Below are 14,671 nucleotides of genomic sequence, written 5' to 3' on the forward strand. Positions count from 1 at the left end.
GAGGATTCAGGCATCTAAAGTGAGGGAAAAAAAGGTGGGGGGGGGTTGTTTAGAGAAAAACTGTCAAAAACACCTTCTCAGAAGAGCCTTAAAGCCTAGGGGTGGAGGGTGGTCTAGGAGAGCCCGAAGGGGAGGGTGAGTGGGGATAGGGGTGTGTACGTGGTGGTGGTAGTGGAGAGCCCAGCTGCAGAGAGATGAACAAAGCGGGCGCTGTGCAGGCCGGGGGTGGGGGGGGGAGGTGCTGCTATGGGAAAGGGTGGGTGGGGGGATCTTGGGCTCCGGTCCCACAAGGGCGTCTCCTCCGGCTGGCCTGGCGGACGGGACGGGGGACGGGGGCGGGGACTAGCGGGGGGGTGGGGTAGGGAGGCGGGACCCGCTCGCTCTCCTCCTACTCAGCGGGCTCCCAGGGAAAAGCAAGAGTGTCCTTCTGAGCCTGGGGCCGCGGCGGCCGAGCCAGGCGAAGGAACCAGTGTCCCCCTTTCCCCCCGAGGTAAGAACGCTCTCCCCCACTACGCGTGCGGGTCCTGCTCGCTGCGCGGCTGGGACTGGATAAGAGGAAGTCCCAGGGACCTGGAGAGAGCCCTCAGATCAGCTCTGGGCTGGAAGAGCCAGGAAGAAACCGGTAGGGGAGGAGGGGGTCCACAGGTGAGTGCGTGGGGGCGCGAGAGGCTTTGTGCGGAGTGGGCTCCGCTGCTTTCCCGAGAGCTGCTTGCTCCTGCCCTCCCGAGCCGCCGCCCGCGCCGCCGCCAGAGGGGGCCCTTGCGCTCTCCCCCCCGGGGGGAACGCGGATCCTCGTCCCAAGACCCTCCTTCGGGCACCCAGACGTCTGGGTGACACTCGCGGGGTCTCGTCCGCCTGCTCCCCACACCTCCCCTCTCTCGCCGACAGAAGGGCTGAGAGCCCTGCACCAGGAGCGGAGGTGTCTCCCGGGGCATCTCAGCTCCAGTCCCGGGCCGGGCCGCCTTGGCGGACAGGAAGGGGCTGCGGAGTCCGGCTTGGAAGCAGTGGTGTCCGGGAGGGACTCTTGCGTGTGTTCAGGAGATGGGTGGCACATCTGAGGCTTCCCCGGCCCTCTCCAAGGCCCCGCGTCTTTAGGGGTCTGGGAGGCCAGAGGGGGGAAGCTGGGGGCAGTGAGTCTCCGCTCTTGCCACGCCCGCACGGTCCAGATTCGAATCCCTTGCGGAGTTCCCTGGTGCCGGGGCTGAGCCAGGTCCTCCGGGCTCCTCCGGGATACGGAAGCGCAGGCGGCCGGGGGCGGCGGGGGTCTGGGGCAGCTGGTTGGCCGAGGCGCCCGCGGACGCTTCCGCCGAGGCGGGCAAGAGGGGAGCCTGGGCCGGGAGACCGAGCGGTCCGACGGGGGACCCAGGGCGCCGGGGCGGGGCTGCATACTGGGCCCGTTAGCTCAGCCGTCCCGGAGTCTGACTCATCGAACCGGTCACACACAAAGCCAACCTCCCCACCACGTCAGGCATCCACGCGCAGACACACTCGGCGCCCCACCCGGCATCACCCACGCACCCTTCCCACCGCACACGCCACGCGGACAGCTGCGTCTCTCTCCGCCGTGACAAGTGTGGGACCCAGCGCACACCTAGGACTCCACACACACGCCAAGCACCCGCAGCCCTCCCAGGAAGCCCACATTCACACCTGCGGCTCACGCCCTTCCCCGGGCCACGCACCCCGACACACGCGGCCCCGCCGTTCACACACACCCATCACGCACTCAGTCCTCACACAGGCCGACTGTTACACACGCACCCCCCCCCCACACACACACAAATGCTGCACACGCGGCCCCCCTCCCGCCGCCGCCCGCGGGGAGCCGGCGGTGTCTGGGGGCCGCCCCTTTCCCCCGCCGGGCAAACAAGCGGCCCCTTCTCCCCGCCCGGCCAAAGAAAGGCCGCTTGTCCGGCGTCAGCGGCGGGCGGGGCGGCCCGGCAGGCGGCCCAACACTGCGGCCTTGTCCCACCTGGCGGCCCTGGGGAGGGCGGCGAGGGGCAGCAGGGAGCCCTCCGTGCGGAAACCCAACTCAGTCCCCCGGCCTCCCCGGCCTCGGAGAGCTGCCCTTTTCCGGCACCCCACCTCCACCCCGCACACAAGTAAAATCACACCCCCGAACTACACTCTCGCCTTGTCCCGCCGCCTCCTCCAGCCCCGGCTGCCCGCCTACGGTCTCTCCCCACTCCTGGGTCCCCCGGCCTGCCCTCCGGCCCCCTCTTTTACTCCAGGGCCCCGCCTCCCACCACACCCCCGGTCTCCCCCTCCACGGCCCTGGGTACCTTCGACTGCTCCCCCGGTCCGTCACCCCCTTTCCTTGAGGACTTCTCTGTCCCCAGTCTCCCCCATCTCCTTCGTCCCCCAGTCCCTCTACCTTTCCGTCCCCGTCTCCCCCCACCTCTGCGTCCCCTGGACTCTATCCGGTTTCCCACCTCCTTCCCCTCCTCCCCATCCTCTGCCCTCAGTCTTCCCTCCCCAGCCCTCCTTTTCCCTCATCCCTCAGTCTCCCTCTTTCTTATTTCCCTCCAAATCCCTTCGTCTTCCCACCCGCCCCGTCCCTCCGCAGACCCCTCGTTTTCCTTCTCCCGAAGTTCCCTCCGTCCCTGGCTTTCCCCCACGCCCTCCCCCGCCCTCGCCCGGCTCCGACGCCCCGCCCGCTGGGCTCCCAGCCTCAGTTTCCTTCCCTTCCCGGCTCCTTCCTCCGCCGGCGGCCCTTCCTCGAGGGCGGATGTGCGCCGGACGGGCGAAGGCGGTGGCGGCGGGTCGAGAGGATCCCAGCTCTGCCCCGGAGGCCTCGGGCCACAGCCATGCGACGCCCGAGACGAGGCCTGGGCTGGCCGCCGGGGCCACAGGTGAGGCCGGAGCGGAAGCACCCGTGCGGGGGCTCCGCCGGGACCGCTTTCGCTCCGGGGCCGGCCTCGGACCTTTCTTCTGGTGCCTAATTTGGAGTCTGGACTTCCTCCAGTGCCTGTCGGTTCCAGACCTTTCCGGCCGCTCCCTGGGCCCCCACCGCCCTGGCTAAGGTGCCGAGACCCCCGAAGCGGTGACTCTGGGCGCCCCACGAGGCGCAGAGAGCTGGGGACCGGGTAGGGCTGCTGATCCCCCGTGGCCTGGATGCTCGGGCGTTCGCGCTGGGCCGAGAGGCCGGAGGGGCCGGAGCGGGGTCACCTGCCGGAGCCCCGGCGTCGCCCCACAAGGGGCCCTCCAGACACCCAGGCCTCTGCCACCCTGACCCCGAGGAAGAGCTTGGGCATCTCTGCTCGCGGTGCAGGAGGGCTACTGAGAGCCGAGGCTGACCGCGGCGCTTCCCCCAGTCCCTCCTCCCCGAGAGCTGGACTCGCACCGCAGGGGCCTTTTTTTGGCAGCGGGCGGGGCGGGGTTTCCCAGAGCGGCCGCGGAGGCCGGGCTGGGCGAGCGGGCTGGGTAATTACAGCCCCGGGTAGTGGGTAGCCTGGTGGGACGGGAGCAGGTTGGCCGGTGGGAGGCGCCCCGGAGCAGCCCGCTTGGCACTCCCGGCCAGGGGGGGTGGGGTGGGAGGAGAAGGCGCCCCCGCCCCGACCCGTCCCCCACGCCCCCCACCCCGTGGCTGCTCTCCCGGCCGCTGCGCAGCCCCTGGGTCAGAGCGCCGCCCGCGTGCTGGGACGCGCCGGTCTGGTGTACCTTTCCACTTCACCTGGATTAGGTTTCGGAGCTGGGGCCACAGCCCCGCGCCTCCCAATCTCTACATCTTTTCTTATCTTCTCTGTCTCTCCCTACACCTCTCTCCTTATCTCTCCTTCTTCTTTCACCTCCTTATTCCCTTCTCTCCTCCCCTCCAATCACTCTTGTTCCCCATCAACCTCATTCCTTTACAATCTTTATCTGCACTTGAAATCCTTGGTGTAAATAAAAGAGCACACCTACTGCCACCTCACAGAGTGATAATGACAACTTGACAGATGAAGAAACTGAAGCCCAGATAGGTGAAGTGACTTGTTCAAGATCATGAAGCTCATACTGATAACTGGCATGTTTATAGTGCTTTGCACTTCACAGAGTGTCATTTCATGTAATACCTGAATCTCCAGACAATCATCTTTAAAAAAAACAAAAACCTAACAGTTTTATTGAGGTATGATGTTCATACCATAAAATTCACTTAATTTCAATGTACATTCAGTAATTTTTAGTGTATTTACAGATCTGTGCAACCGTCATCACAAGTAAGTTTTAGAACATTTCTATCACCCCCCTCAAATCTGCCCATTTATAGTCACTCCCCATTCCACCCCTAGCCCCAGGCAAGTAGTGGGTGTTTTTTCTTTAAATCATTATTCCAGTTTTATAGAGAATGATCTGACACTCAGAGAAGTTAAGTAACTTGTCCAAGATCTCTCAGCTAATAAATAATAAAGTCAGGATTAAAATTTAAGGTTCTAAAAAATAAAATAAAATAAAATAAAATTTAAGGCTCTTGTACCCCAGTCTAAAGCTCTTTCCACTAAGTGATGATGCCTTTCCTTCACCATTGTTTATCGTTTTGTTTTTCTTACCCCCTCTTTTATAGAAACTCTCCATCCCCAACCCACTCTCTTGCCTCTCCTCCCTCAGAGAATGCTGAGGGATTTCCCTGAGTACAGCAGTCTCTGTCCCTGGAAATTCTTCCCCCTGGCCAGGTCTCCTGGGGAGGTGCCAGGCCACCTTGAGCTTTGGTGTAGGTTAATGGCCTTTGCCTTCCCTCTTCCCAGGCAGACTTGGGGCGGGCCCCAGGCCCTGTTCCAGCCTCTCTTCCGCCAGCTTGGGTGGAAATGGTGACGGAGACGATGCAGTCCAGGTCCGGAAGGGTGGAAGCCGGGAGGGTAAAATTAGTAACTATGGCTAAGGCCTTTGGGCCCCACTGCCAGGGTCAGACATTACTTGGAATGCTGGCTCCTCCCCCGACTTCTTCTCCAAGTCCCTTGGAAGATGGCTGGAAGAGAAAGTGGAGGGGCACCCTGCTTTCCTACGTCTCCCTCCCTACATTCAGTTACACTCTTTTCAACTTCCCCAGAAACATTGTTCAGCAGCAGACGAGCCTTAGTGAGTTGGCCAAGGATGGGCATGTAGGTACCTATTAGTACACAGAGGTCCTTCCTCAGAGTTTGCAGGTACCAAAACTGTGAGCCAGGGAGAAAGCGATGAGTGAGGAAGAGTTCAGGTTCTGGCTCTGGAATCTATCAGTATTTTACCTTTGGTTCTAAGGACCTCAGCTTCCTACAGCACCAAATCAGGTGAAGATCCCCAGAGTCCTATATTCCCAGTGCTAGTCACCATGGAGGGTTTCTATTTTTTTGCTGACTGTTTGGGGGTAAGATTGCTTTCTGGGGAAGAGAGGGTGCAGGAATTGAGACAAAGAGATGGCAGGAATAGTTGTGTTTTTCCCGTGTGTCTCCTTTAAGAAAACATCCTTCTGAGACGCCTGGGAAAAGAGACAAAGGGAGAAGAAGGAGAGGGAAAGGCTGTGGGAGGGAGCTCCTGCTCAGCCCTGCCACCCACCTGGGGCCCCCTGTCTACCAGTGTCCCTGGAGGGGCTTCCTTGGACTTGCTTCTCCCGCTAAGGTAGATTTCCCCCACCCTGCTTACGGCTCCAGTTGTGTGAGGGTCCTCAGCTGCCAAGGCCTGAGTCCTGGGTGTCAGAGGCAAGAAAGTACAGCAGTACAGGTTGGGCCCTATAGGACTTTTGGGGCTTCCTGTGTGTGGCAAGGGCCAGGACCGGTGTGGTGTGGTATCCACGCCACAGCTGAAGAGGCGGCATCGCCTTCCCCCAGGAAGCTCCTGAGCTGCCTCGACTCCTCCCTCAGCAGGAGCATGCTGGAAACCACGGTGACACGGGCCTGCCCCTTCCCTGAGAACCTTGCTACAGAGCCTACTCCTTGCCCTTTTCTACCCTGGCCTCCGCACCTCACCTGTTTTCTGCTGTGTCCGCAGGAGCTCTGGAGCCCCAGGACAATGGACACTATCAATAGGAACCAAGTGGGCCCTGGAAGCAAGACCCCAGCTATGGTGCAGGTGAGTGTGGTTGGGGGCGGGGCAAGCGGGCTGTTGGTGAGGATGTGCTGACTCCTCTACCTACCTGTGGTCCCAGCCCAAGGATGACAGCGGTACCACCTCTGCTCTTCCCCAGGTCCCAAGCCTATTAACAGCTAAGTCTTTAGCTGAATTAGGTTAATTGGTTCACCCAGAAAATACCCTTTGAAAGTCAGGAAGTGTTTTACAGATTGACCCTGAGCTGTATCTCTCTCCTCGATCCAGGCCCTGCCCTCTCTTGTAATTTAGTTTAACAGGGGCAAACAATGGCCAAGTGGATTGCCACGGACAGGTCTACAGGGACAAGTCTTGATCGGTCCCCTCTACCAGTAGCCCCTCCTCTTACCAAGCACTTCCCCACTCCCCTTTCTCCTGTTTCTGTCCTAACAGACAAAAGGGGCAGTTAAACCAAGACTTGAGATAAATCCAGTGGGACGAGTTAGTGGCCTAGATTCAGATCTAATTACAATTTAGTGGAATACTGCTCTGTGCAAGATTTTGCACTACACCGTCAGAGCCCTTTGGAGAGCGTAGGTGCTAGAGCAAGTGCTGGTGTGAGGACGGGGACTAGGGTGGTAAGGTGCCAGCCAGGAGTCTCATGATGCTCATCCCCCACCTCCACTACCTGCAGAAAGGACCCTTGGACCTGATCGAAACAGGCAAAGGGCTGAAAGTGCAAACGGACAAACCCCATCTGGTGAGCCTGGGCAGTGGGCGGCTCAGCACGGCCATCACTCTTCTGCCGCTGGAGGAAGGTGAGTCTGGGGGGCATCTGACCTGCCACCCCTCCATCCCCATAGACATTCCTGCCCTGGGATCCTGGCATGTGCTGGGGCCCTCTTGATACCTGCTGGCAGTGTTCACCTCCCCCAAATGGGAGGCCGTGCCACCTACCCCACCAGTTTGCTTCCCTTGTCTCTGCCTGCCCAGACTAATCCGGCTCCATGACTGGGATTAAAGATCAGCTTAGAAATCAGGAGGAGAGCACTGAAACAGGAGAGCACATGGCTCTTGGCAACCACTGTGGCCAAGAAGAAAGGGGGCCCCCTCCAGGGCAGTGCCTGACATGGGAGAAGGTGCTGGTGGACATGGAGAGATGGCAGTGGGAGCAGACTTCCTAGTTAGGCCCTGGCACAGCCCCTTCCACCTTGCGGCTTCTGCCCTTCCTCTCTACTCTCGAGGTTGCACTTGTTGCCTGGGTGATACTACATTCCCCACGTTCTCCAAATACCGGTCCCGGGGGCTCTGCCAGGGGGAGGGGCTGTGCCTGCGGAAGCCCGGGGAGAGTTGAACTGAAGAGAGGGGAGTGAGGGAGGGCAAGGGTTGCAGGTGGCAGAAGGGAGGGAGAAAAGAAGGAGGCTGAGAGAGTTTGAGGAAAAGATGGGGGAGAATGGGGAAGGAGAAAAATGTCTTAGGGAGGGAGGACTGGGGGGACAAAGGGAAGGTCTGCAGAAAAGTCCCCCTTCCCTACTCTATCTGTGGATCCACTGTGCCCTTCGGGCCTTCATCTCTGGGTCTGAGAAGAGCTTCTACCCCTTACTGTCTCGACCAGGCTCAGGGGCCCCAAAGGTGTGGCCCGTGATTCTCCCTGGAGTAGGAGGTGGCAGTAGATTTCCAGTGTGGCCCTCCTTGCCCCTCTCTGCCAGCTCAGCCTGGACTACCCCTCTGACTCAGTTTGCCTCCTGTTTTCAGGGAGGACAGTGATTGGCTCTGCAGCCAGGGACATCTCACTGCAGGGTCCAGGCCTGGCTCCAGAGCACTGCTACATCGAGAACCTGCGGGGCACCCTCACCCTCTACCCCTGCGGCAATGCCTGCACTATTGATGGGCTCCTGGTCCGGCAGCCCACCCGACTCACTCAGGGTAAGTTCTGACAGCCCCGAACCTAGGGAGCTGTTTAAAAGCTTGTGCATGACAGGTGCAGGGGAAGCCTGCTGTGTTGGTTGCCATGGTAACCGCCTGAGTGCCCAAGTTGGGGGTGGGGTGCTCAGGTGCATCTGGATCGGGTGCATTTCGAAACCCCTCCAGCATCCAGACTTGTCTTCAACCTGCTTTTCTCTGGTCGTCCCCACCCTGTTACCGTGGGGAGAGAAGAGGGCCTGCTTCCTGCTCTCAGAGGGCATGGGGAGTGGTGCAGTGGTCACTCGTAGTCGTTAGGGGAGAGCAGTTGGAGCAGCAGCGAGGGGAAAGTGGCACATGGCTCCATGATGCCAAGAGGGAGTTGTTCTGAAAGGCTGTTGAAGCTGGGGAGCTGTTGAGGACAATGGCGATGGGACAAGGGCAAAATCTGATGGCAAAATCTGAGGACACACTCACTCCTGTTAAAACACTGTTGACAGTAGCTTTTGGGTCATGAATATGGTTACCACCCTGTTTCCCAAAGCAACAGACCATTCCGTTGTGTAAGGGAGCTCTAAAAACTGGGCCTCCGGTTACTATGGTGACCAGGCAGGTAAGGGGTTGGCCAGGTAGCACTCTGATAAACCAGGTGTGTTTGCCCTGGACATCAATGTATACAGTGAAGCACCATATTAGGGGGATGACAAAAGTGGATTTGGGTTGGGGGGTAGAGGATGGAGCTTTGGACTAAGCCTGGATCTAAGTAGGAGGACCCATGTCCTGGCAGTGTTTTCTTGGGACTCTTACCTCTTAATGGCTGGAAGCTCCTTTGCAGTGGAAATCCCACCCACTCCACTGTTTCCCTCTCTCCTTCTCTTCACACCTCTTGGGGTCTCTCCCTTCAGGGCTGACCCAGGAGACCCAACCTTCCTGCCTTTGGGAGTGTCAGGGGGAAAACTGACTCCAGGGAGATAGGTCTGCCAGGAGCAGCAGCAAGCAGGCCCTCATCTCCTCCAGGGCTTCTCTGACTCCAGATAAGAGGAGGAACCCCCATAAATTGAGGCTTTGGCTGTGATGCCATCTGGCTCCTGACCGTACTCTTCCATCTCAAAGAGAGCATCTTCCCCAAGATTTGGGTACGTGGAAGTGAGATAGTAGAACAGCAAGGAGAGGCAGAGGCAGAGTTCAAAGAAGGCTGGAGAAGGAGCCCAGCCCCAAATCCCTCACGTTCATGAGCAAGAATTTTCTTCCCCTGTGCGTTGTGAGCAGGGTGGAGGAACCGATGCTCTGTAGGCCTCTCTTGCCTGGTCTTCCCAGGGCAGCATTTAGCTCCCTGAGAAGAGGGAGGGCCTGGGCCAAGATGGAATTCTTAGGCATTTCCTGTGGCCCAAGTGACCCCCAACTCTTGCCCAGCCAAAAGCCCACCCTGCCAACTATGTACCCTCCCACTCTCTCCTGACCCTAAACCCCCTTCGCTTTCACTCCCTTCCACCCCCATAGCTGCCTTGTCTAGGCTCGCCTGTCTCAGAAGCTTGGCAGCCTGGGGAGGGGTAGGCAGAGGCACAAAGGAACGGGTGTTCTTCTCCCCAGCACTACCCCTCCCCTGGGCTCCAGGAGCTGAGGGTTTCCTTGTCTCATCTCTGGAGCAAGGCACCAAGCCCAGCCCTGCCTGGCCCCACTCCGGACATTCTTGGGAGCGCGTTTCCCTGGAAACTGGGTGGCTCGGGGGTGCATGTGCTATCTCTATGTGTCTGTGTAACTGGAGTGTGTTTATGTATCTCCGGATGTGTTTGTGCCTCTGGGCTTGTGTATCTTTGTGTTTGTGTCTTTCCTTGTGTTTATGGATCAGAGTGTTCAAGTTGGGGGCAGGGGTGAACTCAGGGCTGATGGTAACGAAGTGTCCGTGTGTGCGCCTGTGAGGATATGAGAACTCACTGGCCACGTGCCTATCTGTGGGCATATATGCAAGAGGATCATTTTCCCTGTCTTGTTTCCCCGATCCAGCCTTGTAGGGGGGACCCCCCTCTTTGAAAAACAGAGGGCTACCCTAGAAATAACAAGGAGCCCTCTCTGGCTGGGCCGGGCTTTGGATGCATCATTCTGGGCACTGGGCCCAGCCATAGGCAATTGGAGAGGCACACGTCATCACGAGCAGGGTGGCAGTGACAGGCTCTTCCAGCAGGAATATGCCTGGCCAGGGGGTGGGGGGAAGCAGGCAGAAAACAGATGCCAACCTTTAGCTAGAGCTATGGACATGGGGGCCAGGAAGATCCTGCTTTCAGTCCTATCCCCGGGTATCCTGGGACATCCCACGCTGCCCTCTCTCTACAGAACAAGAGGTGGAGCTAGGAAGAGGACCAAGGAAATGAGGAGGAATATCATATCTGGGTCTAGGCTGTCCCGCCCCGAGACCACATCGCCAGACCACATGAAAGATCTGGGAGGGGACCAAGTAGGGAAGGGCCCGGAAAGCCATGAAGCTCAGGGACCAGGCTGTCTAGACAGAAGGTCCTCATCCTCTCCCAGCATTCACTGCCAGCCCTTCGTTGGAGTCTCCTTCACTCCCCAGGCGCCTCCTTGGTGGGCAGGGGCTTCTCTGAGGGCCAGCAGGGGAGGCTCCCTGGAATGTGGCTGGTGAGCCAGGATTCCTGAGTTATCCAGCTGCCTCCCTCTGGGGTCCAGGACACTGAGCCTCTTCCTCTTCCACCCAGCTGTCAGTTAATTCCTTCTGTAAAATGGGAGTGACGCCTCCAACTGTCCTCTGTTATAAGACTGATAAAGATCTTGACTAATAAAGCTCAAAGGAAGGAGAGAAAAAGCAAGTGCTCCTAGCTCCCCACTTCTTTGTGTCTGCCTCCTGCCCCATTTCTCCCTGGCGGTCTCCTCTGTGTCTCTGGGTCTGTCCAGCTGCGGCCGTCACAGTTTCCAGACTGATGCATCACATTTCCTGAGGAGATTTTTTTTTTTTAAACCCTCCCCCTATTTTGCATTTGACCCTATATGGTTTTCCTTTTTCCTTCAGAAGGGGAGTAAGCTGTATGTGAGTGTGTGAGCGCGCACGTGTGTGTGTGTGTGTGTGTGTGTGTGTGTGTGTGTGTGTGTGTGTGTGTGTAGTATGGCTGGGTGGGTAGGAGTTCAGTGAGGGCGGAAAAATTGTTTGACTGTTTCTCTAAGGAGGTTGACTTTTGACTTCAGAGTCTCTCTGGGGATTGAGTGAAAGGCTATCTGTGCCTGAGTGAGGGTATAACCAAGAGAGGGGCTGGTGCCTGAGGGGTGGTATGTTTGAGAATAAATGTGTGTGAGAGACAGGACGTGTTTAACTGGGGTGTCTGTGTGACTCAGAGTATGCACAGCCGAGTGGTGTCTGTGTGACTGAGCAGGTGTTGGTGTGTACCTGGGAGAAAGTGTGTGGGGCTATGTGAGCTCTGAGCATACAGAAGACGTCTGAGAGAACACAGTGTGTCCCTTAAGGTTCTGGTGTCCAGAGGCCAGTCCCTGGAATGAGAGGAACTTTCTGGGACCCAGGCTGGGTGGTAGGTACTTGCCTGGCCCAGAACCTCAGCCTGGTCCTGGGGGCTCCAGAGGCGGCTGGCACTGTGTTTCCAGATGGGAAGGGTACCTCCTTGGGGTGAAAGAGCTCTTTGCGGGGCTAGCACGACTGGTGGTTGTGGTTGGAAGGAGGTGGGTTGGCTTCTGGAGCCCCAGGGAAGTGGGCTGGCTTGGAAGAGGCCGTGCCTTGGTCCAGTGTGGGTCATGGGGCGAGGTGAACTGCTGGGAGGGTGGGGGTAAGGGGGGCAAAGGAGGAGGTGTTTAGGGTGGAGACAGGGGCCGGGCTCAGTGCTGCGCACACTGCACACAGCACTGCCTTGGCCTGCACTTGTCATGGTGGCAGACTGAGGGCCAGAGCTGGACCCAGTGACTTAGCTGGATTCCCAGGAGTTTCACTCTTCTCTCTAATATATGGAGCCATGGACTGTCAGAGCTTAACCTCAGCCTCCTCACTCTGTTGATAAGGAACCCGAGGCCAGAGGGTGTGGCTGGCCCAAAGTGACCAGCCAGGGCTGGGCCGGCCCCCTCCTAGGCCTCTGGTGGCTTCTGGCCACAGAGGGGTCTCAGTGAGACCCCAATTCCCCTCACTTCTGCCTCCTGGCTCTTCACCCTCTGGCCTTTGTATCTACCTCTCACCTTTCCTCCTCTCTGTCATCTCCCTGGAACCTTTCCTCCTTGCCCCACTTCTACTCCTGACCCGGGCTCAGGACTTCTGAGCTGGCTTCCTCCCCGCATCTCCCCCGCCCCGCCCCGCCCCGCCCCGCCCCGCCCTCTCCATCCCGCTCCCCTCTCCTCTCCTCTTCTCTCCTCTCCTCCATCACTTCCTCTTCCCCTCCTCCTCTCCTTTGTCCCTCCCTCCCGGGCTCCCTTCCCCCGCCGCCAGTGGCCGGCCCGCCCCTCCCCGGGCATTGGTGGCTGCTCGCTGCCTCGCCGCTCGCTGCTCCGAGCCCGGAGCCGGCGGCGCGGGAGGTCGGCCCGCCTCTTCAAAGGCCCGGGGCGGGCCGGGGACCTGGAAGGCTCGAGCTAGCAGGGGCGAGCGGTCCGGAGGTCCGGATTCGGTGGTGAGTCCTCAGCCCCCGGCGGCCGCAGCCCCGGCAGCCGGGCGCGGAGCAGCTCGGGCTGGGAGGGGCGTGGAGGGGGTGGGGAAGCGTGCGAGGAGGGGGATCGGGTCCCTGGCCCCGCTTGGGAGCTTGAGGCCGTGAGGCTCGATCGTGTGTGTGAGCCCTGAACATACCTAAGTGGGGCGCCTGGGCTCGGGGCCACTCCTCAGCGGGGCAGACTTCATTTTCCCCAGCACTAGATGGTCCCCTCCGTGGGACCTGCCTCTCTACGGGGTTGAGGGGTCCTGGTTAGGATGAGCGGAGCCTGTGTTACGGCTCAGAGGGGTCTCGGATGGAAGGAGCCAAGGCCCCTCCTCCCATCTTCCCTTCGCCCCAGCCGCCTTTTGGCCAGTTCATTCTATTTGTGTGGCCAGCAGGGCAGTGACTGTCGCTCTGAGTGTGAGGCTGTCTGCCTATATCTGTGTGTTTCTGAGTGTGTATGTGTGTGAGCCGGGATGAGAGTGTGTTTGTGTGTAGTGTTTCCCCCCTGCATCTCTCAGAGATAGGATCCACCCTCTCTTTTGCCCCGTTTGTTTTTTTCCCTCCAGATGTGCACCCACCTGCACACAGCTGGGCCCTGAGCCCCTTTGGGGAGGAGGGGCACAAACACAACTTTGCCTGGATGAGAAGGGGTTCTTGGGTTTCGTGAGTGGGCTGACCTTTGGAGGTGTGGGGCAGGAGTGGGCAGAGAGGAGGTTTCTTCCCAGAAATAGGCTTTCCAGGCCCCTGGGGGCATGGGACCAGAGTTGGGGCCATGCCTGGGGCCCCTGAGTGCAAATAGAAAGTTGATTTGGGCAGGAGCTGAGCTGCAGTCAGTCCCGCTGCCCTCCTGCCCGCTCTATTAATACAGACCCAGCTCTGCTGCCTGGTATCACCTATTTATAGCCCCAGAGGCAGCATAGCCACACCCCTTGTATAGAGGAGGGTGAGGGGCAGGGAACTCACAGCTACAGGGGCCAGCGCCGGGGTCCGTAGGTGCCCACAGCCTCCTTGGGTGGGCCTGGCACTGATGGGCTGGAATCCACCCAGACTCCCCACCTCCTTCCCAGTCTGGACTATGTGGTCAGGCTCCTGATCTGCCCCGCCCCCCTCTCCCTGCCCCCCATCAACCTAGGGTTGAGTGGGTCTGTCTAGACCCTGCAAACTCATCATTAATTAGCTTGTTAAATGGCTGAAAGGAGGGGGCGGGGAATGCAGGGTTCTTTTCTGAAACAGCTGTGGCTGTAATTAGGTGGACAGTGTGGCTGGCTCTTATTTATTCCGGTTATGAGTACTCTGTGATCAGCGCCTCTGATTGGTGGCTTGGCAGGGAAGGCTCCCTCCTTTCCTAACCACCCATCAGCCTTTAGAATTGTTGGTGCCTGCCTGGGAGGGCCCGTGGGTTTGCCAGAGAAGTGGGTGGTTTTGTCTACTATGTTGTCTGCTATGGGCTTCTCGGCCTGCTGGCCCCCGATCCGTGGCAATGCCCAGGGCCCCCCAACAGGCTCCTGAGCACCTCAGTGGGCGGCCAAGGTACCCACGTGGCCTGGGATGCCCCATGCCCTTGTGGCCTGCCTGAGCTGAACTGTCTCAGCGTCCAGGAATGTAGACTTCCCTGCCAGTCTTAGCTCAGACTGGCATGAAGCTTGGGGTGCCAAGTGGCACCAGATAGGGTAGAGAGGAGCCTGGGGCCAGGGGCCAAGGGCATGGACAAATTGGAAGAGTGGGTGGTAGAGCACCAGGTCTCTGGCTTCTCCCAGCAGAGCATCTTTGCAGAAGCCCTCTAGCACCTGGTGTGGCCGGGAGGAGGAGTTCTGCCAGACAGGCTTAGGCGCGGTGGGCACACCTGTCACTGTGCACACTCCCGGTGCCCCTGGCTACATTTTCTGGCTCCCACATGCCCTCCCCCCTCCATGCACTCACACTTCATGGGCAGGACTGGGCTTGTGTCTACTGCCTAGGAATGTGCTTGGTTGAGGCTGGGCCCACTGGCCTAGGCTTGGCTGCATTCCAGGGGAGACCAAGGAGCAGGACGATGTCAGGCCAGAGAGCGCTTTGACAGAAGGAGAAGGAGGGTAGCAGTCGCTCCCGGCTGTCAGAAAGGGTGGCAGCTCTCTTAAGGAAGCGAATTCTGGTCCCCGCAGGGGCATCTGCCTGAT

The 14,671-nt window shown here is 59.3% G+C and overlaps 1 protein-coding gene across 3 annotated transcripts in view; it reads left to right on the forward strand.

The window, feature by feature from the left end:
* Nucleotides 1-255: 255 nt before the first annotated feature.
* Nucleotides 256-14,671, forward strand: part of PHLDB1 (pleckstrin homology like domain family B member 1) — a 45,717-nt gene continuing 31,301 nt past the window's right edge. For 2 of the 3 annotated variants that reach the window (XM_089915659.1, XM_089915657.1), the window contains exons 1-3: nt 670-6,027; nt 6,677-6,800; nt 7,738-7,908. In XM_089915659.1, coding sequence (XP_089771785.1) covers nt 5,827-6,027; nt 6,677-6,800; nt 7,738-7,908 — 496 coding nt within the window. In that variant the 5' untranslated portion in view covers nt 670-5,826. Of the gene's footprint in view, nt 646-669; nt 6,028-6,676; nt 6,801-7,737; nt 7,909-14,671 lie in introns of those variants that run through there. The other variant, XM_089915658.1, reaches the window with a different exon arrangement.

This window comes from Delphinapterus leucas, chromosome 7 (assembly GCF_059928025.1).
Source record: "Delphinapterus leucas isolate spDelLeu-1000000601 "Yukka" chromosome 7, BTC_Dleu_Yukka2, whole genome shotgun sequence".
NCBI classification, from domain to species: Eukaryota; Metazoa; Chordata; class Mammalia; order Artiodactyla; family Monodontidae; genus Delphinapterus; species Delphinapterus leucas.